General features: G+C 43.0%; 1 protein-coding gene across 15 annotated transcripts in view; it reads left to right on the plus strand.

The window, feature by feature from the left end:
• The window catches only part of AFF3 (ALF transcription elongation factor 3), a 561,951-nt gene that overhangs the window by 442,377 nt on the left and 93,783 nt on the right, over positions 1 to 25,791 (plus strand). For 10 of the 15 annotated variants that reach the window (XM_049696189.1, XM_049696192.1, XM_049696193.1 and 7 more), the window contains one exon: positions 21,223 to 21,263. In XM_049696189.1, coding sequence (XP_049552146.1) covers positions 21,223 to 21,263 — 41 coding nt within the window. The remainder of the gene's footprint in view (positions 1 to 21,222; positions 21,264 to 25,791) is intronic. The other 5 variants (XM_049696190.1, XM_049696194.1, XM_049696196.1 and 2 more) reach the window with 1 other exon arrangement.

The following is a 25,791-nucleotide window of genomic DNA, read 5'->3' on the forward strand; positions in this document are numbered from 1 at the left end:
TCTTTTCAAAGAACTAGCTTTTTGTTTCATTGGTAGTCTCTGTCAGTTTTTCTTTTTTCAATTTCATTGCTATCTTATCTTTATTGTTCCCCTCCTCCTGCTTGCTTTGGGTTCATTTTGTTCTTTTTTTTTTTCTAGTTTCTTGAGGGAGCTTAGCTTATTGATTTGAGATGTGTCCTCTTTTATTTTTTTTTTTTTTTTTACTTCTGAAAATTGATTTATGTTGATTTCTTTTTTTTTAACATCGCTATTGGAGTATAATTGCTTTGCAATGGTGTGTTAGTTTCTGCTTTATAACAAAGTGAATCAGCTATACATATACATATATCCCCATATCTCTTCCCTCTTGTGTCTCCCTCCCTCCCTTCCCTATCCCACCCCTTTAGGTGGTCACAAAGCACCGAGCTGATCTCCCTGTGCTATGCGGCTGCTTCCCGCTAGCTATCTATTTTACATTTGGTAGTGTATATATGTCCATGCCACTCTCTCACTTTGTCCCAGCTTACCCTTCCCCCTCCCCGTGTCCTCAAGTCCATTCTCTACGTCTGCGTCTTTATTCCTGTCCTGCCCCTAGGTTCTTCATGACCTTTTTTTTTTTTTTTAGATTCCCTATATATGTGTTAGCATACAGTATTTATTTTTCTCTTTCTGACTTACTTCACTGTGTATGACAGACTCTAGGTCCATCCACCTCACTACAAATAACTCAATTTCGTTTCCTTTTATGGCTGAGTAATATTCCATTGTATATATGTGCCACATCTTCTTTATCCATTCATCTGTCGATGGACACTTAGGTTGTTTCCATGTCCTGGCTATTGTAAATAGAGCTTCAGTGAACATTGTGGTACATGACTCTTTTTGAATTATGGTTTTCTCAGGGTATGTGCCCAGTCCTCTTTTATAATATAAACATTTAGTGCTGTACATTTCACTCTCATCACTGCTGTAGCCACATCTCACAAATTTTTGTATGTTGTATTTTCATTGTCAGTCAGTTCAGTGAGACATCATCCTCTTTGATGCTTTTAGAAGCGTGTTGTTTTATTTCCAAGTGTTTCCAGGTTCCCTGTGATCTTACTTGTATTGATTTCTAGTTTGGTTCCATTGTGGTCTAAGTACATATCCCGTATGATTTCAATTTTTATAAATGCATTGAGTATTTTTTATGGCCCAAGATATGATCTATGTTGGTATATGTTTTATGTGTATTCTGCTGATGGTGGGTGGAGTGTTCTATAAATGTCAGTTAGAACCTGTTGGTTGATGTCGTTGTTGAGATATTCTATATCCTTGCTGACTTTCTGTCTAGTTGCTCTATCGATTGTTGGGAGAGGAGTGTTGAAGTCTCCAACTGTAATTGTGGATTTGTCTATTTGTCCTTTCCATTCTATCAGTTTTTGCTTCACATATTTTACAGCTGTTATTTTGTGCACACACATTTGGGATTGCTACATCTTCTTGGTGGATTGACCTTTTATAATTACGTATGTTCCACTCTGGTAATCTTCTTTGCCCTGAAGTCTACTTTATCCTATATCAATGTAGCCACTGTTAGTTTCTTTTGATTAATGTTTGCATAATATAACTTTTTCCATTCTTTTACTTTCAACCTACCTATATTTGAAGTGAGTTTCTTACAGACAGCATATCCACTTTGCCAATTTCTGTCTTTTAATTGATGTACTTGGACCATTTACATTTAATGTAATTATTAGTTGATAATTAAACTGATTAACTAATATTAATTAATGTAATGTTACATTAATGGTAATTAATTATGTTAGGGCTTAAGTCTACCACTTTATTTTTCGTCTTCTGTTTGTTCTCTTTGTTTTTTCATTTTTCTGTTTTCTCTTTCCTGAATTCCTGTAGCTTCCTGGAACATTTTTTTTTTTTTTTTTTTTTTTTTTTTTTTTTGCGGTACGTGGGCCTCTCACTGTTGTGGCCTCTCCCGTTGCGGAGCACAGGCTCTGGACGCGCAGGCCCAGCGGCCATGGCTCACGGGCCCAGCCGCTCCGCGGCACGTGGGATCCTCCCGGACCGGGGCACGAACCCGCGCCCCCTGCATCGGCAGGCGGACTCCCAACCACCGCGCCACCAGGGAAGCCCCCTGGAACATTTTGTAGAATTTCATTCCTGTTTATCTATAGTATTTTTGAGTGTATCTCTTTGTATAGCTTTTTTCAGTGGCATTTCTGGGTATTACATTATATATACGTAACTCACAGCAGTTCACTGGTGATGGCATTTTATGAGTTTTCTCCCTGAGTATCCTATAACTACCTCCATCACAGAATTGATAATATGAGATTTAGTTATCTGTCTTCCTGATTTCTTGAGTGAGTGACCTGAATCTGATGCTGTGTCTTATTCATCTTTACTTCCCTATTGCATACCATGCTGACTGGCATCTAACAGGGAAGCCTCATCTTCCTGTAACCAGATGCACACAACTACCTTTGTCTTCACTCATTGTCTCCCTTCCCCCTACTATAAGAGGACACTGCCTTCCTCTTATCAAAAGTTTGTCCCATTTCCTCTCAGTTACTTGGGGACTTATTCCTTTGACTCTTTTCTGCCCCTCTTCTCCACCAGAACCACTCACTGGGTCACCAGTGACCGCAGTGGGTCTGCAGAGCACATGTACCAGGCTCTTTTCAGTCCTTTGTCTCACCAGAAGAGTTACAGCATTGAAAGCTGTTAATTACCCCACTTTTATTGAGTTGTCTAATACCATACCCTCCTGGTTTGTTTCTTGCCCCACTGGCTGTGTCTTCTCAGACTCCTTTGCTGACTGCTCCTCCTGCAGCCAATCTTGAATGTTGGAATCTTTTAGCATTTCTGATTTTTCCTCTCCACGTCCTCTCTGTCTCTCTCTGGATGATCTCATCAATTCCCATGACCTTCAATTTTTTTTTTAATAAATTTATTTGCTTATTTTATGGCTGTGTTGGGTCTTTGTTGCTGTGCACGGGCTTCTCATTGTTGTGGCTTCTCTTGTTGCGGAGCACAGGCTTTAGGCACGCAGGCTTCAGTAGTTGTGGCACGTGGGCTCAGTAGTTGTGGCTTGTGGGCTCTAGAGCGCAGGCTCAGTAGTTGTGGCACACGGGCTTAGTTGTTCCACGGCATGTGGGATCTTCCTGGACCAGGGCTCAAACCCGTGTCCCCTGCATTGGCAGGTGGATTCTTAACCACTGCGCCACCAGGGAAGCCCCAATTTTTATATACTTACAATTTCTAAAATTATACCCTCAGCTCAGAACTCTCTTGTTAACCACAGACCTATCTGACTTTTCCACTTGGATGTCTCACAAGCATTTCAAATCCAAGTTGTGCCAAACTGGAGTTCTGGTCTTTGCCACCCCTCTACCTATCCACACACAAATATGTTCCTCTTGTGACTGTTACCATTTCTAAACCTAGAACTACCAGGCACCCAGTTGTTTAAGTCTAGAAACATCGAGCTCATCCTTGACGACTCCCTATTCCTCACTCAAATGTTAATTTTATCTCTGATCCCTATAAATTCACAAATATTAGTCCATCCACCTCTTTCCATCCTGGCTAGTCTAAACCAGTCCATTCTCCCCCCTCTATAATACAACTTCCTCACAGGGATCTTTTGAAAAAGATCAAGTCAAAGCATCAAAATCAGATCAAGTCATTCCTTGGTCTAAAATCTTAAATGGGTTCGCATTTCACTTGGGGTAAAATCCAGAGCCCGTAGCTGGCCGACAGTACCCTACACAGCTGGCTTCACTCAAGGCTTCCGTTTCACTTCACACTGAGATGGTTCATGGTACTTCCACCCCATGGGTCTTCTTTCAGCTCCTCCAACAAGCCAAACTCGGCTGCCTCAGGCCCTCCATAGGCCTCTCCCCACTGATTTTTGCCCCATTAACACCTACTCATCTTGGAAGTGCAGCATAAATTTCACTTCATCAGGGAATCTCCAGTTATCTAACTTGGACCCCTGGTTAGTCCGTGTCACAATAACCTAACTTTCTTCTTAGGTCTCATCATAATTTTAGTTGTGCATTACGTTTACTTTTTTAAGTATCTCAACCAACCAGACTGGAAGTTTCCTGAGGGCAGGAACTGTATCTGGCACAGCAGAGGTGCTGGATACTTGCTGAATGGATGCATGAATGATGCATAATGTTATTGAATTGAGAGTATTTCCTGCTGTCTGTTGTCCAGTATCAAAGATGACTTTGGGTCTCCCTTTTTTTTTTTTTTTAATTAAACACTGATTTTTTTTCAAATTAGTCCTATCCAAAGATCAAAAGTATTGACAAAGAAGAAAAAAACATAGACCCAAGGACAAAAATTGTCTGTAGATAAATACACAAATCACCTACCTATTTAGGAGAAAAGCATTTATCCAATCTCTGTAGAAATGTCAATAGTCACTTCTTAAATGTGCTTCATACCAAGCCATATTGAGGTTATAACTTTCTAGAAGTTATCTCAAACAGAAGCCTCCAAAACCAAGAGAGTGCATTACTTCACAGCCTTCCCTTTCAAAAACTGTAGCATTTTGACTAACCTCTAGAGCTAGGATTGTAACCAGGTTTACAAAATGTGGAGGTTTAATGGAAATGGAGTCGTAATCTCATGTTTGCTCCTATAATTTTCATACTTGATGAGGTTCAAACTAGAAACAGGACAAATGATTTGAGAATCAGATTTTGTGTCTGAGTAAATGAAGGAAGGACACAAGATATGTGTGGCAGTTGGTTTGATCTCCAGTTAAAACCTGTGGCTCTTGGTTTTAACAATTCTAGACGCCAGCGTTTCTTTGGAAGAAAGTAAAGGAGTTAGAAGATTTAAGACAAAATGATTCCTGAAGGTACTAAGTACTCAAGCCATTTTTTAAATGGATTTGGAAGGGAGAAATGAATTATATTGCCTATCTTCCCATTTAGTAAAAAAAAGAAAATGAGTTCTGGGACTTCCCTGGCAGCCCGGTGGTAAGACACCATGCTTCCACTGCAGGGGGCACGGGTTGGATCCCTGGTCGGGGTACTAAGATCCCGCATGCCACCGGGCGCAGCCAAAAAAATTAAATAAATAAAAGGCAGATTTAAGGTTATTAAAAAAAAATGAGTTCTGCCTCTCAGGTGAGGAGGGTAAGCTTGGGAGGTTGGACACAGCAAATATCTAGATGAAATTATTACCGCTAAGGCATGAGGACAGGGCCACGTGAATAAGACACTCAACAAGGAGCAGCTAAGATCGTGTCAACTGCACACAGCGTTTCAGAGATGACAGATACATAAGCGCAGGGAAGTAAGGAGAGGGGATGCAAACTAAATGGCTGTGTATGTGCCTGCAGCTTCCAGTAATTACATTATCCGTACGTATTAGGCAGTCTTTTCATTTTAATTATATAACTACATTTTTCTCTTTAAATGAGCATGGTTTATCCACTTAAACTGATAGTTTTAATTTTACAGGCAGTGATCCTGGGATATAATCTGTAGAGGGAAATTCTCCTACTGGCATCATTTACTTCTCACAATGAAGAAAAGTTACCTTTTAATCCCCAGTCAATATTTGGAGAACACACAATTCATTTAATAGATATCCAGGTAATTAGCATAAATCTGCAAGTTAAAGAGCCACTTCTTTTCTTATTCTTAACGCATGGAGCACTAATCATGTCCCTCAAAAAGAATCTCGGTCCTCTTAGAGTGACTCTAAAGCTTCACGTATCAAGGTGTCGGGATTATAGGTGGTGAGATTGCTCTGAGCACTGAATTGCAGTTCTTAACTGCCTTTTGTTAACGTTGGTTTCTTAAGAAGAAGCACAAGGAACATTCCCATCTCAATTTTCTGCTGTTTACCGTAGAGGTCACTGGATAAGTAACATCAGCTCTGGGTGTAATATTAAAAGCAGATTGCCAATTGTAATGGCCGCTGGTCATTTTTTTCCTTGTTCCTTTTTAATATGACAATTGCATAACAGAAAGCAGAGCTTTTCAGAAGAACCTCTGAAGCCATCAGCAGTGCGTGTCCATCCGTCACCAGATGTATTAGCTGAATGATATGCAGATGTGAAATAAAAATATAGGAGGTTTTTGCAGCCCAGCTCCACTTCCCTGGGTGTATTTTTCTTCTCAGAATCAGCTTGGTTGATGCTGAAGTTCTTGGCCTGTGAAAATTTATTACCCACAGAGTCAATCTGCATTCAGGCGGCCAAGTCTGAATAAATAGAGTCATTGTGCTTGTCTGGGATTTGTGGCCAGAGTTCATCCAGTCAGCTTGACATTCACATCCCAGGAGATTCATAAAAGCCAACACCCTGGTATGTGCTCTTGAATCCTGCCAAAATTGTGTAGAATTATATAAACAGGAGTTGAAGCAGTAATCAGGACCAGGTTTGAGGGGTGAGCTCCAAAATCAAGTTTCTCCTACATTAGAAATGAACTATATCGTAGATGGGATTTGTAGCCAACAAGAGCTGAAACATTTTTCCAAAGGAGTCATTCTGAGAAGAATCTTGTATGCCTACTAAATGTAAAATATTGTGCAAGACGCTGGCTTTGTTGGTCTTGATGAATTACACATTCGTAATATTCATTAGGATAATTTAACCTCAAAAATCTAAAGGACTTTTTAAATGCTGGGAAATGCCCTGTTCTCAATGACTATACAAAAAAGTATATATTACATATATTAAACCTAACAGCAAAAATAGAAAAAAAAAAAGAGTAGTTTATTTTTTTTTTAATTTTTTGTCCTGCATAAATGTTGAACCTAAGCTACCTATCCAGTTTAATTATACTGACAAGTTGGTTTCTTTCTAATATGGAAACAGCACAATAACGCTCATTGAAAACTATCAGATCTTTGTCATCTGTATGTGAAGTAATCATAATTCAAACCTTCAGGCACAGTCAGTGAAACACGAATGTTCAACAGGAGGTTTTTGCATCTTTGTTTATTTGTTTGTTTAACAGCCCTAAAGCTTACTTAAGTAATATTTTATAAATAAAATTTTACTGTCACCAGAGGCAAATGCAAAACTCTTTTAAGAAGGCCAGTTTTATTACATCATGCCACTCTTTATAAACATTTGTGAGAAGCGCAGGCATTGGTGGAGATACACAAAAAAGTAGTTGTCTTTTTTTATATTTATCAACTGTCATTTCCAAAACTGAAATGGTCAGCAAACCTAAATGTCACAGAGCACAGATATACAACGGCTCACAACCCCATCTCCTCACTTTTTTTCTCAGACCTCCTCTGGGGACCTGAGATTGACGGAGGTTTAGTTGTGTCCACTCAGCTTGGATCATAGGATGTGACTAATTTCAATCTGAGGACCCTCAGCGGATATCTGGAAAATGAGAATATTATATAAAAATTAGGAGATGATCCACTGAATTGGGGCAAACATGCAATTAACACAAAAACGGAGAATCATGGCTTTGTTAAGTTGAAGAATTCAGAGGAAGCTACATTCTGGAAACTAAGCCAAGCTTTTTTAACTGTGCATATCAGTACCACCAAAATAGACTCCATTCAGAAAACAGAAGAAGGGCCATGTACCATTATTGGATAGGCATGCTCTTCTCAAATACAGCTGCCAGCCGGGCTGCTGGTTGGCAGAGGAAGTGGAAATCTCCCTCCGGAGGACACTGCTATTTAACTCAGAGGAATAGCCCTTTGTCCTGTGACTTTTATGGGGTTTTTTTCTTCAGTAGCTTTTGCAGAATTGTAACCATTCAAGACTGGATGCTCCTTGGAGTCTGTGCTATCACTCGTATCCAGGCTTGGGGGCTTTCATATAGGAAAGGATTTACCTGCAGTCATTCAGGTACCTGGTCCAGATATGCACTCGGAAAATTGTGTTTGTGTTTGTGTTTTTCCAAATCTTCTCCAAGTGGGGCCGGTTATCTCAGAAGCACAGATTTTCTCAGGAGACTATCTTAACCTTTTGTTTCTACTGGAGCAAAATCATTTGCAGGAATTCAGTGCCCCTGGGCACTTGCAGTTCCATCCTGACCAGATCTGTAGCCAACAAGTTGTGCCAAGTGAAACAAGAAGCAGACCAGGGACTTTCCTGGTGGTCCAGTGGTTAAGACTCCGCACTTCCACTGCAAGGGGCATGGGTTCGATCCCTGGTCACAGAACTAAGACCTTGCATGCCACACGGTGCAGCCATGAAGACCAAAAAACAAAGAAGTAGACCAGATGGTTTCTGAAATGTCACCAGACGTGGTCCTCTTCACACAGCAAAGTGCTAGAGTGTGGGTTAGCCAGAATCTCTGTCTGTGGAGGTCTAATTCAGCAACGTGTTTCTGGGTACGTCTCCTTTCTACCTGGACTTCATTCTTAGCAGTCCAAGGCAGTTGAAGGAAGAGGGTGTGATTACATGTTATGTGTGAAACATTTTCAGGTATAAACCATCAAGCAGTGGTCACTTGAAGGGTGAAAATCCTAATACCAATAATAAAGCAATCAGAATTGCTTCAGCTTTTCTCTTACGTTATATACTTGGTTTGCAAAGTGCAATGATGAGACTCTTACCTAACCATGACAAACCTATTTTTACCTTCAAATATTGCTACTTTGTCTGACTAAAAGAGATGTTTTGCGAAAACAGAAAGCCAGACCTAGATTTTGGTAGATTTTTGTTCTTCATGCACAGGTTGCATTATTTGAACAAAACTATCAAAATAGTTATGTGACTTGCATCTTGTCTTTATGCAAAAACAAAGTAGCATTTGTATTCCACAACCTGGGCTCTGGTTGCATTCATAAGAACCAACCACCTACTGAGGCAGTGACGTTGACAATGTAAACAGAACGAATCGGGTCTCTGGATAACATCTATTTAGCTGCTGAATTAAACCAACCGCTAACCTAATAAACTGCTGGAATTTAAAAAAAGAAAGAAAGAAAGAAAAAGTAAATGGGACTCCACCAAAGCATTGTATGAAGGTAAAGTAAGGATTCTATTAAAAGCTCCAAAAGGCATTGGGCAAACCCACCAAAGTGGGGAGTGAGCAATCCCAGCGTCCACCTGCTCTGCCAAAGATGAGAGTTATTACTGGGCCACGTCATCTTGGCCGTGCTCAAAGTCTGGCCTGTGCTGAAATAGCACTGTGAGAAGAGTTGCAGGAGTGTACGGCTGACCAAAGCCCTGAGGAGCAGGCCAGAAAGCCAGGCAGCCACGTAGAACCTGCGGGGCCTGGATTGCATCACCCTGCACACTCCCAATGTAGCCTCCCATTCCCAAGAAACAGGAATTGCAATCCATGCACTACCTGTAGCCTGTCTCCAGGCAGCTCAGCTGCCATTCGTTGGTCCTTCTTGTTTGCTGTCAATGTGACGTTGACAAGCACGTGCACGCACACACACGCACGGGCCCACGCACACACACGGACTTATCCACGTGGAAGGTGTTATTGCCTTGCCAGCGCTCTGTCCCAGAATCCAAAAGCTTCTGCCGCTCTCACGGATCTGAGAGTCGGCAGCTGAGCTGGGATCTTTCACCTTCATCCAACAGCACCAGCCCTGACTCAGGCAGGCACTTCCTTTACATGTGTAGTCCTGTCATAGTGAGCCCTGGAGGTAAAAAGCATGCTTCCCCGGGAGTTTCGGGCAAGCTCTAAATGACCCGTGTGCTTCTGCCTATAAACTGCTGGAAGAATCAAGATTAGTCTCCAAAACCTAAAGCCGTCCTGTCTTCTTTGCAAACATCTAAGAGACGCCTCCTTGCTGCTTCTGCGTTAGCATCCCCACAGGAAGCTTGCCCCCTGTGTCTGTTTACATCTGCTCATCATCCCACCAGTCCTCTTTGGCTGGGACTGGCAGAATCCAAAATGTATCTGGTCCCCTTCCCTTCAATCTCTGCCCTGAAGAGTCCACAGCCCGGCAGAGGCAGGACCGGGGTGCTCTGTGGTACTTCACTGGCCTGGTTCCCTTACTTACCGACTCTGACCATGAGCAAGCCAACTTCCCTAAACCTCTGTTCCAATATCTTAATGTCAGTAGCCAAAAATGCTAAAGTGGATTAATAGAAAATATTTTAAAAACAAACCACCCCATCAAAAAATGGGCAGAAGATCTCCATAGACATTTCTCCAAAGAACACATACAGATGGCCAAGAAGCCAATGAAAAGATGCTCATCGTCGCTCATTATTAGAGAAATGAAAATCAAAACTACAATGAGGTATCAGCTCACCTTACCCTGGTCAGAATGACCATCATTAAAAAGTCTACAAATAATAGATGCTGAAGAGGGTGTGGAGAAAAGGGAACCGTCCTACACTGTTGGTGGGAATGTAAATTGGTGTAGCCACTATGGAGAACAATATGGAGGTTCCTTAAAAAACTAAAAATAGAACTACCATATATCCAGCAATCCCACTCCTGAACATATATCTGGAAAAGATGAAAACTCTAATTCGAAAAGATATATTCTCCCCAATGTTCATAGCAGCACTATTTACAACAGCCAAGACATGGAAGCAACCTAAGTGTCCATCAGTAGATGAATGGATAAAGATGATGTGGTACATATATACAATGGAATACTACTCAGACATAAAAATGACTGAAATAACGCCATTTGCAGCAACATGAATGGACCTAGAGATTATCATACTGAGTGCAGTAAGTCAGACAAAGACAAATATGATATCTTTTATATGTGGAATCTAAAAAATAATACAAATGAGTTATTTACAAGACAGAAACAGACTCACAAACATAGAAAACAATCCTGTGGTTACCAAAGAGTAAGGGGGGAAAGAGAAATTACTAGTATGGGATTAACAGATACTCACCACTATATGTAAAATAGATTGGCTCCCCTGGTAGCACAGTGGTTAAGAATCCGCCTGCCAATGCAGGGGACACGGGTTCAAGCCCTGGTCCAGGAAGATCCCACATGCCGCGGAGCAACTAAGCCCACGTGCCACAACTACTGAGCCTGTGCTCTAGAACCCGCGAGCCACAACTAGTGAAGTCTGCATGCCTAGAGCCCATGCTCCGCAACAAGTGAAGCCACCACAGTGAGAAGCCTGCGCACTGCAACGAAGAGTAGCCCCCGCTCGCCGCAACTAGAGAAAGCCCGCGCGCAGCAACGAAGACCCAACACAGCCAAAAATAAAATAAATTAATTTTAAAAAAATAAAATTAAATAGATGAACAACAAGGATATACTGTATAGCACAGGGAACTATATTCAATATCTTGTAATAACCTATCATGAAAAGGAATCTGAAAAAAATACATATACATATGTGTGTATATATTTATATATACATATATGGCTGAATCACTTCGCTGTACACCTGAAACTAACACAATGTTGTAAATCACCTATACTTCAATTTAAAAAAGAATTTATATTACTATAAATAGATATTAGTGTAAAACCATTAAACTGTACATCTTAACATCTCCCCCCCTCCCTCCCTCCCTCCTCTTCCCCTTCTCCCCAGAAATGTTCTTTATTTACATTGCTGGAACTTTTTTTAGGCTTATTTAGGTAATAAAAGGAGAGGAGTACAGGAAGAAGCCAGAAAACTGATTTATCTAAGCAAAGACAAGGAGCTAATGATAGAAGAATAGATCTAGAAGTCAGAGGAGGAAGTGAGAATGGTGAGCTGGTAATCTAGGGGAGAGAGTAAGGAGGGGGGAAGGAGGCAGAGAGAGAAGAAAGATTAGTAATTTACCACCTGCCCAGCAGGGGTCACATAGAGTAAAACAGTCCCTTGTATAGTACCTCGATAGAAGCTTTTACTGAAAAATGCCACAAGGAAAGAAGTGAATTTCTTACAAGGAAGCAGGTACATAGAGAGTGCCATTTTGATTTTGAACAAAATAATAGTTCAGCAAAGATTTGTCAGATCCTCTCATCTAAAAGGGTAATTGGCAGCTGAAGGGTGATGCCTGTTTAAAAGCAAAAGACTGCCTTGTTCATTTCTTTAAAAATAATAATTTAAAAAAAAATTGTAATTGTACTAACAGAAGCTCGAATAAACTTTAGAATCTGTTAAAGACTAAAGCCCGGTTGTCCCATCCTCTGACGGAAATCGTTTTTGGAATGAGACCAAATTGAATGAATGAATGAGATAAAAGCTAATCCGTTATCCCTCAGGGATTCAGGAGGGGCACCATTATGGCTTGGTCACCTAGTGACATTATATTCGTCAAGCATTTATGTGCCTTGTGCTATCGGTTAGACCTTGTGCCAAACATTGTTCAGTCGTGTAACTGGTACCCACTTCCTATTCTCAAGGAGCTGGTGTCTAGCCTCCCTAAGTCCAGTCCTTTATGGGGTGAATATCCAGATGACCAGGTAGAAGAAGCTACTTGCCATGGGACAGTGATGCCGCAGCTCTTGAAGCACAAGTTGCTCCCCAGGACCTATACTGGGGCTGAATGTCACCCAGCTCACTTCTCCCTCCCAGCACCCACACTTATAACCTCATGCACGGCCATGGATCTTCCTACCACCACCCGCCCACTTCAGACTGACCTCTTACCACCTCCACACCAGCTACCCCTGGTGCACAGACATCCTCCAGGAGTCCACTGGGATCCTCTGACCCATAATGTTGCCCGCATGGCAGTCAGTATGGCCCATCACTCAGGGTGCCTGATACCGTCCATACCCTCAGTGGGACCCTGGCCTGCTGGGAGGACTCTGACATCGATCACTGTGGGTGAGGGACAGCCCCCAGGGCATGTACTCACACCATCCCCACACCTTCCCTTCTTTCTCCTAGCTCATAGCAGCTGCCCCCCGAGTTTTCTGCTTTGATGGCAAAAGCCTCCAGGGCCTGGAAGCAGAAGGGGCCACGTGGTAGATGTCACCAATTATTCATAGTGTTATCTCTAGAATAAAATGTCCTGGAAATGCCCAGTGAAGACAAGAGCGCCTCCTTTAATAATCCCTCTCAGGAGATTTGAGTTGCCAAATTTGGGCAGCCCCCAACCTCAAATAATGCCCCCAAATCAGTCAATTGGAACCGGAATCCGAATTATGAGATAACGGTATCCAGCAAACCATCTGGTGTCATCGACCTTAATCAGCACTTCCCATAGGATATACTAGGTACTAATAAATGTCTGTTATTGTCTTTATCAAATTTCTGGTAGACACCTGCATATCTAAGCCACACAGTTAAAATAAAACAACCAGTCAAAATTTCTCTAAAGAGAAATGTGTACCCTAGTTTTTCAAGATAGTAAAATAGAGAAAGAATATACAGCTAAGGGGGAAAAATGTATTTCAACAAAGCTCTGAAACTGGAGCCATGGCAGAGAGTAACATTTGTTATCACCGGAAGTTACCTACTCGTGTCCTACTGGCGAATCACACGGCAGGTGCTGTCCGTCAGCAGGAAGCTCTTTCCGGAGGAGGGAGGATGAGCTGGGATCTCCGCCTTCAGCGATCTTCAAGGAACTTGAATTTTTAGCCAAGACTAAAATTTCCGTGAAGCAGATGGCAAGCTCCCCAGGAAAGAAGAGAACCCCGCGCTAAGCCATGTTCTAGACCAGGAGCTCTGAGAGCAGAGGGTCAACAAGAGCTTGAGCGGTCGAGGCAAGCTTCATGAAAAGGACCTTGGGTTGTAGGCAGACTCAAAAGAGAAAGAGGACGAACTGGAGAGAGAACAGGCGAAGCACTGGCTTGATTTAAAGAGACACCAAGAGTCGCAGTGATTTGTCCACAGCTGACCCCCGTTCAGCTGTTTGCTTTCTTTATTGGCAGGTTCCTCAGCCCCTGAATTTCTGTCCTCTAATCCTGATCTTGTTTATATTTGTAGAGTCATCTTTATTAGAACTGACCATACATTGTGCCCCCAAAAAGCAGGGTTTTCTCCCCTTGTCCCTGACTCCCACTGGGTTAGCATCCCCTTTCACTCTCAGAACTGTTCTTATTTGGATAGAACTATTCTTATTTGGATGATAAAGTATATTGTCCTCCCTGACTCTGCCTGACCCCTGTAGAGTACTGGATAAGGTCAAAGTCCACTGAACAAAATGCTTCCTAGACAGCATTTCTAGGAATCCGAAAATGCAAAGTACTCATGACTGAGAAAAAAAAAAAAAAGACCAGAAATAGACTCTTTCCTTTGTCTTACAAATGTTCCTAAATGGGTTGTAAAGCACCAAATGGATACTCACAACATGAAAAGTTCAGACACTCATCAACGGGGACCAAAATGAAAAACAACAACATAAAAGTTAACGAAACATAAAATATGCTAATAGAGGTAGAAGGAAATTAAACAGGGAAATAAGTTAATAAATAACAAGTCTTAACTTGAAGACGAATGACAAGAAAAAAGTAAGGCCTCACCAGCCAGAATTCCTAGAAAGACAGGTGTGTCCATATAAATTTCACAGCCTTCTTCCAATAACAGCAAAACACAAATGAAGATAAGCTGTGATAGTATTTATTCAGGTAATTAAATGTGGAGACAGTGTCCTGACACAGGTGAAGCAATGTGATTACAATCACTGCTGCAGTGATACCTCCTTGACTGTCGGTGTCATAAACCTGATACTGTGTGTAGCAGAGATGGAGGTCAATCCCACATGGAGTGCGGAAACAAAGATGTGTTCTAACCAGCTGTCTCCTGGATCTTCTTCTCTTAGAACAATAGCAAAATGTAGATCCAGAAAATCAAGCCATCTGTCTTCTTATGACTGTCATTTGTCAAAAACATATGGAGGTTGTGTACTTAATTATCATTTAGCAGCTTTAATCTCAAATCCAACCGTCTGTTTAACATCCGCACTTGACTTCCCATAAACAACTTGAACTTCACACACCCAAACTTTTTTGGGAGATGGGGGAGAGATCATAGCATTTTGGAAATACAATTTTTCAAGGTTACTTTCCATTTACAGTTATTACAAAATATTGGCTATATTCCTCCCATGTTATACAATACATCCTTGAGCCTATCTTATACCCAGTACTTTGTACCTCGCACTTCCCCACCCCTGTAATGCGCCCCCCCCCCACCACTGGTAACCACTAGTTGTTCTATATCTGAGTCTGTTTCTTTTTTGTTATATTCCCTAGTTTCTTGTATTTTTTAGATTCCACATATAAGTGAGATCATACAGTATTTGTCTTTCTCTGTCTGACTTACTTCGCTAAGCATAGTGCCCTCCAAGTCCATCCATGTTGCTGCCAATGGCAAGATTCTTTTCTTTTTATGGCTGAGTCGTATCCCATTGTAAATACACACCACATCTTTATCCATTCATCTGTTGACGGCCACTTAGGTTGTTTCCGTGTCTTGGCTGTTGTAAATAGTGTACCTGTGAGCACTGAGGTGTATGTGTCTTTTCAAAGTAGAGTTTTTTACACCCAAACCTAAGCTCTGCCTTTGTCCTGCTCCTGCACCCGTCTTGCCCATCAGTGACTCTCGGTCTGTACAAGGTGCTCAAGCCAGGAACCTGGGACTCATTCCTGACGCCTCCCCCACTTCCCACGTTCAATCAATCACCAGTTCCCTCAACCCTACCTCCAAAATGTAGCATGAACTTTCTCCATCTCCACCGCTACCGTGCCCTTCTCTCTCCTGGATCACTGCAGATGACCTTCAACTTTGCCCCTTCCTGCCCCAATCCATTCAACACCCGAAGGCCAGAAGGGAATTTGAAAAGTGTAAGTTGAGGCTTCCCTGGTGGCACAGTGGTTAAGAATCCACCTGCCAGTGCAGGGGACACGGGTTCAAGCCCTGGTCTGGGAGGATCCCACATGCCGTGGAGCAGCTGGGCCCGTGCACCACAGCTGCAGAGCCTGAGCTCTAGAACCCAAGAGCCACAACTGCTGAGCCCGCGTGCTACAACTACTGAAACCCGCATACCTAGAGCCCGTGCTCTACAACAAGAGAAGCCCGTGCACCGCAATAAAGAGTAGCCCCTGCTCGCCGCAACTAAAGCCCACGCGCAGCAAGGAAGACCCAGTGTAGCCATAAATAAATGAATGAATGAATAAATAAATAAATAAAATAAAAGTGTGGGTCATATTGCCTCACTGCTCTTTTTTTTTTTTTGCGGTACGCGGGCCTCTCACTGTTGTGGCCTCTCCCGTTGCGGAACACAGGCTCCGGACTCGCAGGCTCAGCAGCCATGGCTCACGGGCCCAGCCACTCCACGGCATGTGGGATCTTCCCGGACCGGGGCACGAACCCATGTCCCCTGCATCAGCAGGCGGACTCTCAACCACTGCGCCACCAGGGAAGCCCTTTTTTTTTAATTATATAGATTCACCGGAAGTTGCAAAGAATGTACAGGCAGGTCCCATATATCAGGGGTCCACAGCCTGTTATGAACCAGGCCGCACAGCAGGAGGTGAGTGGTGGGCAAGCGAGCAAAGCTTCATCTGCCACTGCCCATCGCTGCCCATCGCTGCCCATCGCTCACATTACCTCCTGAACCATCCCCCCTGCCCCCGGTCCTTGGAAAAGTTGTCTTCCATGAAACCAGTCCCTGGTGTCAGAAAGGTTGGGGACTGCTGCCATATATCCTTCACCCAGCTTCCCCTCATGTAAACTTTTCAGTGACTTCTTATTGCTGTGGATAATGTCCAAAATCCTTAACTTGACCTCCGAAGCCCTTGGGACCTGCCACTGTCCCCACCACTCACTGACCTCCCCGACAGCAACCTTCCTGTAGTTCCTCCACTGACCAGAGATCTAGGCCTGCCTTGGGCCTCTGCTCCCAAACACTTTTCCCTTCCTTCCTTCCCCATTCCTACTTCTCGCATTCAGTAACTCTTCTTTGCCCTCCTTGTGGCAGCTTCGTTATCCCTTCCTTAGTGAACCTTCCTTGAGCACTCATTCCAAATGAGGTCCCTTCACATTCTGTCCTCTTTGGTCATAGCCCTTGTCTAGATCCAGGATCTAGAATGCTTGTGTGTGTTTACCTTTTCACGTCTGGCTGTCCTCTTTGGTCATAGCCCTTGTCTAGATCCAGGATCTAGAATGCTTGTGTGTGTTTAACTTTTCATGTCTGGCTCATGTGTAGACTCCAAGTACAATGTGGCAAAAGCTTTGTCCGCTTTGACTGTCACCCAAGCAGAGCCCAGGCCCTGCACTTGATAGGTACAGCAGTTGGCTTTATGGAGCTGTCCACGTGGTATTTCTGTTTCTATCAAGTAAGAAAGAAACTGGATTATGCCAAGACCCCTCTGAATTCTAGCCTCTTCCCTTTGCTTTCTCCCCCTCCAATATCCATGAACTTGTTCTACGCTCGACCCAGTTACAGTAAGGGCACTTAACTTCCTCTTTGATTTCCCCTCAATAACAGATTGTGACTGGTAATTCATTTAGCGTATGTTGAAACCTGCAAGTCTACTGATTAGGTTCCCAAGCGCCCAGCTTGCTGTGATAAAGACAGAGAAAAGATGTCACCTCTCAAAGAGAACCTGGAAAATAATTATTTCTGGCAGAAAACTTGTTTTGTCTCACAGACTTACCCTTCAGAGTCATTCACGAATGAGTAATGAACTCAGGAAGGATCAGTGACGCATTGTCTTAAGGCTTCAGTCTGTTTTGCTGAGAACTGAATAAAAAAGTCACAAGAGGAGATGATGATTTAGAAAGAGAAATATGGTTGCTCTAACACACAAGTCTTGAAAGAAGGAAATTGGGCAATTCATCTAGTTTTCTACGAGTAGTTTTTCAGGTTTCAATCATGAGTCACCTAAGTAATTTTTTTCTCTGCTATTTCATTCCAGTGTTTATTTTATTATTTTCCAACAGTAAAATAAAATAGTATGCAACAGCCAAAGTTTATTTTAAGAGAGGAGGCAGTAAGGAAGAGGTGGTGGTGGCGGTCTTTGCTTTGGTATATAACATACAATTTTAATGCCGTTAAGTTGTGGTTTTTTTCCCTCAAGGAGTTATTTAAAGCATTTAATATATCCTCATCTCCTTTTGGATGGGTGATGAGTCCTCCTCTGTAAAGTTCTGAATGATGTAGAATAACAACAAATTAAATAGAACAATCAAAAGCAGGCATTAAAAATAGTAGTGCAGGCAGTCGTGTGGCAGATTGAAGGGTGAGGGTCACAGAAAGACATTGCTTGGTGACTGGCTAGATGCAAGATGTCTCAGCCCAGAAGGCCCTTTTGGTCCCAGCATCGTGTCCATCAGCTAAAGGAAAGCAGCCCCTGTTCCCAGCTTCCAACTCAGCTTACATTAGAGGACTCACCGATGTCAGTCCTAGGGAGTTATTCTCAGCAGGTACCACCACCTGGGATGCATCAATTCGCAGGCATTCTAGTGATGGTCGGGCATCTGAGTTTCTTGTTTGGGGTTTGTTTTGCTTTGCTTTTGCTTCTTAAATCATCTTCTTATAGACTGCGCATCAACAAGCGCTGTGTTTCCTTATCACAAAAGTCAGCGGGAAGTATTTGCAGGCAGGAGAGAAGAGAATCAATAGACTTAAAATAAAATTGACATCCAGGGCTGGACGAAAATTCAGGTGCCATGTGAGAGATTCCTATTGACCTTTTAGTCACATCTCGTGATTTTTGTTATTCCAGGAGGAGCCTGTCTGCAGTGCCTCCTGCTGAGATGATGAGAGGCTGTGCTGATAATACCTGCCATCTTTCCTTTGGGGAGTTCCAAATACTTTTTGTATATTTAGCCAAACACATTGTGTATTTACTAGAGAGTGAAGTTCTTTTCAAGGATAACCGCCGAAAGTGGAAAGCCATCTTGCTGCATGAGGGAGAACCCTTTAGGAGATGAACCTGGGAACAGTGACAGCTGCCTCTCACCTGCTGGGTGCTTTTCGTGAACCTGCTCCTGGGGTGGCCCTCGGGAGAGCACAGACAAAGGAGAGAGAGGAGAGGGCAGGGAGTGCTGTCCAGGCCTTCCTTGGCTTCTCACCTCTTCCCCCTGCCACATTCGACCCCCTCAGGTGTCCCCGCAAAGAGAAAGCACTGTAGTTCTTCTTCTTCTCTATCTTGAACGAATCATGTTCGTTCAATGCCAGGTCACCTGGGCTGCCGTTCCCAGGAATCCAGGGAGGAAGGAGGGGACCCCTGCCCCTTGGATTGTCCACAGTAGCCTAGACCTTGACTGGCTCCCTCAGCCTCCATTTGGAGAAGGAAAGGGTAGTTTGGGAACTGAGACCTGGGTCGAGGACCAGACTCCAGGTCCATAATATAAATGTAAGGCAGAACCTGTCCCAGAATGTAAGACTCTCAATTCCCTGTTGAACAGATTTTATGCTTTTTCCTAACTCACTGTGGTTGCGTCCCTTGTGGAATTATCTAAGTTTCTCTTACTAATTTATTTTCCAATCCTGGTGCCAGGCCCAGGAGCTCATGTTCCCTGGGTTCTGTCTTTCAGATCTGCCTTTCATCGCTACTTTGCTGCAGCATCTCCACAGAGACACCCTTGTTATTTGAAGGGGACGGTTCCTGATTGTACAAGGGGACCCTCCCGACCTTTGAAAAGTGTTAGCATCCCTGGGGCCAGGCACTAAATGCCAGTAGTGATCCCCTCGTGAGTGTGACACGCAGAAACACACTCAATTCCAGATGCTCCGGGGGTTGGGGGGAGGGTAGCCCAGGTGAGAACCACTGCCAGGAGCTTGGACAGGCCCTTCCTCCGCCGTCTAGTCCAGGACCACCAGTGCCTCTTCTCGCCTGACCACATTTCAGTGGGAAGGATCCCCTAAGTGATTCATTCGTTGATGTTTACTCTGCAGATATTTCCAGAGCACCTGCTAACAGCTCCGCACCCTGTTTGAGGAGCTGTATATCCACCAGCCATTAGTCACCGCTCACGTCTGCCCCTTCCTAGCTCTGTCCTATCTTCATCTGTTTATTTGCATGTTACTTCATAAATGTCTGCCAGTCATCCCTGGACCTCTCTTCTGACCTCCTACCTGGGGACTCAGCTTGTCCAGGACAGTGACCACTTCTGCTTTGGCTTTTTTCCCCTCTGAAACCCCAGAGCAATCATCTTCATGTAGTAGGAATTCAGTAAGTGTTGGTCTGACTGCATGATCCAAGGATATGCAACCATCGCCAAGGGTATATTTCTTTTCTGTAATAGAGATAATGGTTCTGATGTGTCGTTTTTTCTAATCTGAAGATTCTATTTTGTCTGCCACCCACCTGTAATGAGGAATCGCGTGGGAAACATTGGTATCCCTGGTAAACAGTAAATTTGACATATGTCATGTACGAGGTGAAGACTGACTCTGAACGCTCCTTGTTTCCTACGTGCATCCTAAGGAAGCCTTGGTCTTCGAGGCCGTGCTTTGATCCCCTCCCAATTGTGACTTCTCAGTCAGAGAAGTCTTTTTCTGCCTTCCGTAGATTCAGAGTGCTTGGCGGCATAAGGCAAACAGACAAAAAAATAGGACAGACGACGAAAGGAAAGTGAGTGCAAAACTGGGAGAATCTGAGGGAGCAGTGGAGGCCTTCTTATTTCCTTTCTTCTTTTAATTTTTATATTATGGAAAATTTCAAACACACAATAATTCCCAGAATACTATACTATTCCCCCAGTGTTCTTGTCACCTAGCTTCAACAGTTATCAACCCAAGGCCATCTCATTTCATTTCTATGCCTACCTACTCTCTCTTCCCTCCAATTGTATTATTTTAAACCCCAGCATCGTGTAATTGTATTCATAAGTATTTCAGTATGAATCTCTAAAAGACTCTTGATAAAAACATTGCCACAGTTATGTTCCTGTGACTAAAACATAGCAGCAACCTCCTGATATCATCACATAGCGAGTCAATGTTCCAATATCCAATTGTGATGCTTTTATCAATAAATCTGAAAACCAGGTCCAGAATTATAGCTGCGTAGGAAAAGAAGCTGCAAAGGAACCAAGACAGATCTTTTCCTTACAGGAAAGTAGAATAAAACAAATGGTAAAAGGGAATTCCGGAAGTAAAAGTGAAATAGCTCTGATCAGTACCACGTCTCCTGAGACCTGTCCAACCTCACCTGTGCAGTATGTCCAGTCTCCTCAAGCTCACCCCCTGGTGGCAAGTGTGACCCGTGGGGGCTTCCCTTAACTCTTCAGAAATATTCGTTTCCTAACACGAGAGGATTCTCTGCTGTGTTATTAGTAGTTTCATATTTGGCCACCTGTCAGAAGTGTGGGTGACACAGGGTTTCTTTTTAAGTATTGATTGAGCACATAATTTTAAAGTCAGCATATTAAATAAACATCTCTGCCCTTTCTTCCAGCAGGCAGCCCAGAGAACGGCTCTCCACGCTCTGTCTGACAGGTACATTTTGTCATTTTTATGAACTATAAATTGCTTTATGAAACATTGAGCCCTATTTACTGTGGCATATAATTCATAAGCGGATTTTGTCCCTAAAGTGTCTGTGAACTGGGATGTTAAACATTTTGCATGCTTCAATTTGTCATGCATGTGTGGAGTTTATTACTGCACAACTCGCCTTGTTGTATTTCATAGAAAGTATGAAGAATCCCTTGTTGTACAATGAAACAGGAGACAGGAAACTTGGAGGGAAAGTCCTGAATGGTGCAGTAAATTCTGAACTTTGGAATTGGTTGAGATCTGAGCTCATTTTTCAACAATAAGTACTTCATTTATTCTGGGGTGTTGTCTTCAGACTTCTCTTCCACATCATCTCCCCGAGAGCTGTCTGTCTTCTGATGCGATTCTCTCTCGAACTGTACTTTATGCGCGGAACCCCATTCATGGTGCTGTGCGTGCCTGACTTTTGACTCCTTGCTCTGGCTTGTTTTTCCTAACTTGTGTTATTGAATGAGATATGTAAAGTTAATCAGTAAACATACTCCAGCTGTGTTTCACATCTTCCTTTGCCTATAAGACTGTTTGAAAGTATTTGAATGGGCATATATAAAGTTACTTTCTAGAATAGAGCAGACCATCTCTTGGTTTGGGTTGGTCTTTGATTTCTCATTTGCCAAAGTGTGTGTGTGTGTGTGTGTGTGTGTGTGTGTGTGTGTGTGTGTTTTAAAGAACCATCAGGAGGTAAAGATGAAGCTTTGTTTTCTCTCCACAAGTGAGGTTCTCACAGGGCTGGAAACAGCCGGAGGAGCTGTTCCCCTCAGCAGGCTGGCAGGCATCTCGGCATTGTCTAGCTACCACCGCCCCCCTCCCTTCCTTCCCAGCTCTCTTCTGTGGAATGAGCAATAATTGACTATGTAAACCAGCTCAGTTCAGTGCTTCTCCAAGGTGAAACCTGTCACTTAGGCGAATTATCTGTGCTCATGGATGAAAAGCGTTTTCTCGATGGTGGCAGCCTGAGCCCAAGTGTTTTGATTTCAATTGAAAAGCCTTCCCCATGACAACCACACAAGCCTGTGGGCTCTAAGAGTGGCTGCCACGTGATCTTCTGGGGTTGCTTCTGGGATTCTCGCACAAGCTGATAACTGTACTGCTTCTGAGTCTGTTGGTAGAAAGAAGAGAGACTCCGGATCACAACACACTTAAAATCTGACACATTAATTCTTTTCCTCTACATATTTCTTTTTTCCCTTTGACTTTTCTTCTTCAGTGATTCCTTCAACAAAATGCATTGAGAAGCAAGAGAAAGCCCTCAGTTGACAATATTATGCCACTGCCAGTGGTGACGAGGTTTCTTTTTGGGGTGGTAAAAATGGTGTAAAATTAGATTATGGTGAAGACTTCACAACCCAGTAAATATACTAAAAACAACTGAATTGCATGCTTTAAATGGGTGAGCTTTATGGTATATAAATTACATTTCAATAATGCTACATATCTAGACACAAAATATCTTTATAGACTTTGGTAGAATGAATCAAGAACCATTTTTAAAAACATGGACTCCCACTGAAGACATGATTGTAGGTACAAAGACAAGTCATCAGAAACTAGGACCGGTATATTCTAAGGCTTCTCCCCAAAAGATACAGGACTTTGTCCTGGGTAGAAAATGTGCATAGATTTTCATGATGAGCAATGCTATTACCTTTGACATTTTCTGATCTTCTCTCAAAAACCCCTCCTGAAGCCCAATAATTAATTGACTAGTAAGTTAGTATCTTAGCCCTTGTTCTTATATAACCACTTAGTGCAGATACTGTGAGGAAAAAAAAGTTCATTCCCTAGAAACAGAAAAACAGAGGTTCCCATTGTCCCTGCTCTTCTAACGAATTTCCCTGTCTTCAAACGTAACTGAGCATTTCCCTCTAAATCTTAACAGTTTTTCTGTTCACAATGGGAGGAACTCAGCACCTTTCAAAGTAATGGGCTGACTTTGCCTACTATTCTAGCAATGCAGTTGTGTAAAGCTACTTCTCTGTGCTTTTCCTGTTTTATGTTTTCCATTAATTCAGGACCACTTGTGTATTTCCATGAGTGAGAAGTCTCTGTAATTGTTGGGCGATACAATTAAAAACCCTTCTTCAAAATAAGGACTTGTAACACCTACTGAATTAATTGGATTCATGTTTTCTAGTTTCTTCAATTAGAGAACGCTCACTTAACACATGACAGATGTCATTTTCTATCACATTACCTATTCTGTTGAATAAACTAGTCTTTTCTAGAAAATGAGGGATGCGGCTTTGGGTCCAGCCACCATATGACTTGCCTAAAATTCTGTCTGTCCCAAGAACGACCTCAAGTTGGGAAGGGAATTGAGTAGAAATTCCCCTCCAGGTTGTGCCCTTCCCAAGGTAGAGATCTAACCCCAGTATCTCTGTCTACTTACAGTCTGGTGGTGATCTATCATACATTCATTAACGCAGACTCTACTGGTTTCCTAAACTCTTTTTTCAGCCCGTTTTCACCTCTTGATTTAAAATTCCATAATGATTAGGCAGCAGTTTTGTTTCTCTCCGAGAAAAAGAAAGAGCACTTTTCAGGCCTTCAAAGCTGCTTCCTGAGTTCTGCGATTCTGGAGTTGGACAGAAAGCCCATGCTGGCTTGAGTCAGGCTACCATGTGACACTGAGGTATCCCACTGGTTTGCTCCTCTCTGGGCCCATGTCACTTCCATTTAACCTTATAACTGCCTAAGTACCTGGTGAACACAGGACGTGTGATCCAGGAGGAGAGCTGTTTTGTCTCAAGATGTACAACTTGATGATGAAATGGGATTCGCTTGACTGGGATTGTAGGGGCGATGTGAGTTTACACTGTAGGAAGCCAGTTGTCCTCTGCTTCCCCGTAAGAAAGCCGACCTTCGAGGCTTGGGGACCTGGCCTAATGGGACTAGATATAGGGAAAAGGGGTGTCGTTACCCTCTATGAGGGCAGATAGAAATCTCATCCCCGTGGGGTGTCAGAGGGTAGAGGATATCCAGACATCTTCTGAAGGTCAGTCTTGTCTATCTTTTCATTGCTCCAGCTTCCTGGTTTCCAGGGGCATTCTAGCAGAAGTCTAGCATCTGACAGTTGGCGATTGTAATGGTTTAAAGTTCAGTGAGTCCTCAGTAGTCAATACACAACCTTGATCAATTAAAACTCTGATATTGCCATTACTAAAATTTAAAAAGCACCTGTGGTCACTCCCATAGAGAACCTTTTGCCTTCTTTGAGTTTGAGCGATGGGCTTAGGTGATGGTTCAGCCGAAATAGCCCAAACACTCCACAGATCCAAACAGGATCACGACAGCGAGGCAGATGCGGGCTTTGGCCCAACTAACCCGTGCCACCTGCAGCAATGGGAAGGGTGTGTGAAGGTGGGATGGGGGCTTGGGTTTTGTTCTTTTCTACTGCTGCCTGTAGAACTTTTTATCCATCTGTTTTATGCCATCGAGAGGCAGCTGGCCTACCAGAGGCCTGCCAGTGCCCCAAATAACGAAAAAACAAGACACCAGGGCAGGAAGAGGTGACAAAATTCTCAGCAAGGTAAACCAGTCAATTACAAGAGAACCTCCCTTTGCAGAGGAGCATACTCCTTCTTTTTTTTTTTTTTTTTTTTTTTTGGTGGAAAGTAAAGTTGACTTTATTATGGATGCCGGCAACTGGGGGGAGGTGCAGACTCGTGTCCAAAGGCCGACTCGCTCCCCCTGACAACCAGCGGGCCAGAGCTTTCATAGGCAGAGGGAGCGGGCTACACGCAGAAACGGCACAGTCAGCTCTGACCGTCATGGAGAAATTGGTCATCGGTGGTCTGACCAGCACCATCTTGATTGTTTTAGGTACAGTTAGCCTTCAGTTCCCGGGTCGGTTTGTTCCCATTTCCTTGAGGCCAGTTCTCGGAATTGTGGCAGCCTGTGTCATGGCTACAGCCTGGTCATCGTGTAGTTAACTTCTTCCACCTGGTGAGGGTTTCAGTACCTGTAAGACAGCTCACAGGATGTGGCTCAGAATATTCTCCAGAGCCCTTGAGAGGGAACTAAATGTCCTTGACTTTGCTTACTGACTAAACTGTTATCGTTTTGTCCTGTTTGACTGCTTTTCTTTGCTTCTACATTTTCTCACTTCTCTGATTAAACTTATTCTTTGGCTAAAGTTTGTATGCAGACAAAAGACAGGAGGATATGGGGGTGGGGGAAGGACCATAGGGTCCTGTTTCATTGCACTCCCCATTGCCCTCTCCCCTGGCGAATGCCAAACCACTTTCTCTCTGTGAATTTGCCTCTTTGGGGTATTTCATATAAATGGAATCCTGCGAAATGCACTCGTTTGTGTTTGGCTTCTTTCACTGAGCGTGTTTTCAAGGTTTACCTGTGTTGTGGCATGTACTAGTACTTCATTCCTTTTTTTTCTTTTGAGATGTCTTATCAATTAATTTATTCTTTATTGCCAGTGTAATTTTTTAAATTTAATTTAATTTTTTTATAC

This window comes from Orcinus orca, chromosome 13 (assembly GCF_937001465.1).
Source record: "Orcinus orca chromosome 13, mOrcOrc1.1, whole genome shotgun sequence".
NCBI lineage: Eukaryota > Metazoa > Chordata > Mammalia > Artiodactyla > Delphinidae > Orcinus > Orcinus orca.